Source organism: Neopelma chrysocephalum, unplaced genomic scaffold, assembly GCF_003984885.1.
Source record: "Neopelma chrysocephalum unplaced genomic scaffold, ASM398488v2 Primary Assembly neopelma1_95572, whole genome shotgun sequence".
NCBI classification, from domain to species: Eukaryota; Metazoa; Chordata; class Aves; order Passeriformes; family Pipridae; genus Neopelma; species Neopelma chrysocephalum.
Genome location: NW_020924242.1, coordinates 1 through 2,260, shown reverse-complemented (window position 1 = coordinate 2,260; position 2,260 = coordinate 1). Strand labels below are relative to the sequence as shown.

At 68.1% G+C, this 2,260-nt stretch overlaps 2 protein-coding genes across 2 annotated transcripts; one reads left to right on the top strand and one right to left on the bottom strand.

Annotated features, from left to right (window-relative positions):
• Positions 1-94: 94 nt before the first annotated feature.
• Positions 95-743, top strand: WDR83 (WD repeat domain 83; the record flags this gene model as incomplete). The annotated part of the gene is made up of 3 exons (XM_027708123.1): positions 95-232; positions 320-434; positions 506-743. Coding segments are annotated over 3 exons (406 nt in total), but the record flags the coding sequence as incomplete, so codon positions are not given.
• On the bottom strand, positions 736-2,254 carry DHPS (deoxyhypusine synthase; the record flags this gene model as incomplete). The annotated part of the gene is made up of 7 exons (XM_027708122.1): positions 736-1,026; positions 1,115-1,240; positions 1,333-1,436; positions 1,518-1,623; positions 1,709-1,795; positions 1,935-2,031; positions 2,118-2,254. Coding segments are annotated over 7 exons (750 nt in total), but the record flags the coding sequence as incomplete, so codon positions are not given.
• Between the last annotated feature and the right edge of the window lie 6 nt (positions 2,255-2,260).

Here is a 2,260-nt window from a genome sequence, read left to right as displayed (position 1 = left end):
CAAGGACAGGCAGTGATTTTGGGGGGTGGGAGAGCTCTGGGGGCATTCCCAGGTTTGGGGGGGGTGTCCTAAAGTGGGGAGGGGGCTTCTAAAGTGGGGAGGGGTCTCCCCATGTCCCTGCAGGCCCCATCACCAGCGTGTGCTTCACCAAGGACGGGCAGTGCGCGCTGGTCGCCAGCCTGGACTCCACCCTCCGGCTGCTGGACAAGGACACGGGGGAGCTGCTGGGCGAGTAAGAGCCCTCCCCAAACCCCTTCCCACCCTCTTGGGGGGGGTCTTCAAGCCCCCTCCCCTCACCCCCAGCCCCCCCCTTGCCCAGGTACACGGGGCACCGCAGCACCACGTACAGGCTGGACTGTGTCCTGAGCGAGCAGGACACGCACGTGGGCTGCGCCTCCGAGGACGGACACGTTTACTTCTGGGACCTGGTGGAGGTGAGCACAAGGTGCTGGGGGGGCTTTGGGGACCCCCCAGCCCCTCATTGACCCCCTTGTGTCCCCCCCAGGGCTCGTTGGCGCTCAGCCTGCCCGTGGGCACGGGGGTGGTGCAGTCCTTGGCCTTCCACCCGCGCCTGCCCTGCGTGCTGGCGGCCACCCAGGGCCAGGTGACGCTGTGGAGGGAGGAGAACTTCCAGCCAGAGGGGGACCCCGACACCTGACAGGGCTTTGGGGGGGGGTTTCGAGGGGCTGGGGGCCCCCCCCCGGGCTCCCCTGGAATGAGGAATAAACCCCCCTTAGTGGAGACCCGGCTGTGGTTTATTGGGAGCTCAAATAAATACAAGCAGCGGGGAGGGGATGGGGGACAAGGGGACGGGGACAGGGGAGGGCAGGTGTGGAAGTCTCCTGTACCCCCCCTCCCTTCCCAGGGGGTGTCACCCCACTGTCCCCCACCCTGGGGATGCGTGTGGGGGTCACCCCCGAGCCGGGGAGTCCCTCAGTGCCCCCCTGGCACCGGGAAGGCGTCGGCGCTGCGGGCGAAGGTCTCGGCCACCAGCAACGGGAACACCAGCGAGGCGTCGGCGTAAACCTGCGCCAGGGGAGGGAGTCAGGGGGGTTCTCCCCCTTCCAAAGCCCCCCCAAACTTCTCCCCCAGACTCCCCTGGACCCCCCCCAACCTTGACGGGGGTGGCGTCCACGCGGATCTTGCCCCAGGACACGGCCTCGTCCGGCCGCGCGCCCGAGTCGGAGCCGTCGAACTCCTGCGCCGTGTTCACGTACACGGAGAAGTCGGCGCCGTTCCTCTGATGGGGAGGGGACGCAGCTGTGAGTCCTGGGGGGGGTCCCCGTGCCCCCCTCCCCACCCCTGGGACACCCCCCTCCAAGCCCCCCTCACCATGAGGTTGGCGTTGGCGATGTGGTGCTTGACCAGGCCCCCGCCCAGGATGATCATCCCGGTCTTGAGGGCGAAGATGGCCTGGGTGTTGATGAGCCGCAGGTCTGCGGGCACAGAGGGGGGGTCAGGACAACTGGAGACCCCCCCCCAAAACCCCGGAGGGGACCCCCAGGAGGATCACTCACCCTCCACAATGTCCAGCACCAGCCCCGGGCGTTTGTAGGAGTGGAAGAAGATCATGTCCCCCAGGGAGCCGTCGGTGAGCGCCGGGCTCAGCACCGGGATGTTGTTCTGAGAGGGGGGGGACACGCGGTGATATCCCTGGTGACACCCCCCCCCAGAGCCCCCCCCAGTGCTTCCCAGTGCCCCCCAGTACCTTCTGGGCCCAGTAACAGACCGACTCGGGGTGGTTGATCTCCTTCCCCAGCCGCGCGATCACCCGGGACGGCGTCCACCGCACGCCCTGGGGGGGAAACCAGGCTCAGGACCCCCGGCCTGGGGGGGTCCTGGGACTCCCTCAAACCCCCACCCAGAGCCAGGGGCAACTCAGGTGTCCAGGGACCCCACAAACCTTCTCAGGTGGGTGGGCGTCCCCCCCTTACCTGCGTGTCCTGCTCCTCCACCATCCGGTCCAGGATGGGCATCAGCCAGTCCTCAAACTTGCAGTAGTTGTCGTTGGGCACCAGCAGGTTCCCGATCCTGGGGGACCCCAAAATGACCCCGAGGTGAGCTCAGAGGTGGCCCCAGAAGGGTCCCCGGCCTCCCATCTCTCCCCTCCCTCGGACCTGTTGATGCCGCTCTCCCGCAGGTCCCGGCCCCGCAGGTGGAAGTCCCCGATGTAGGTGGGTGCCAGGCACTTGATCAGGTCCTCCTCCACCCCCCCCGCCGTGGTCACCAGCACGTCCACCTGCACAGGGAGGGGCTCAGG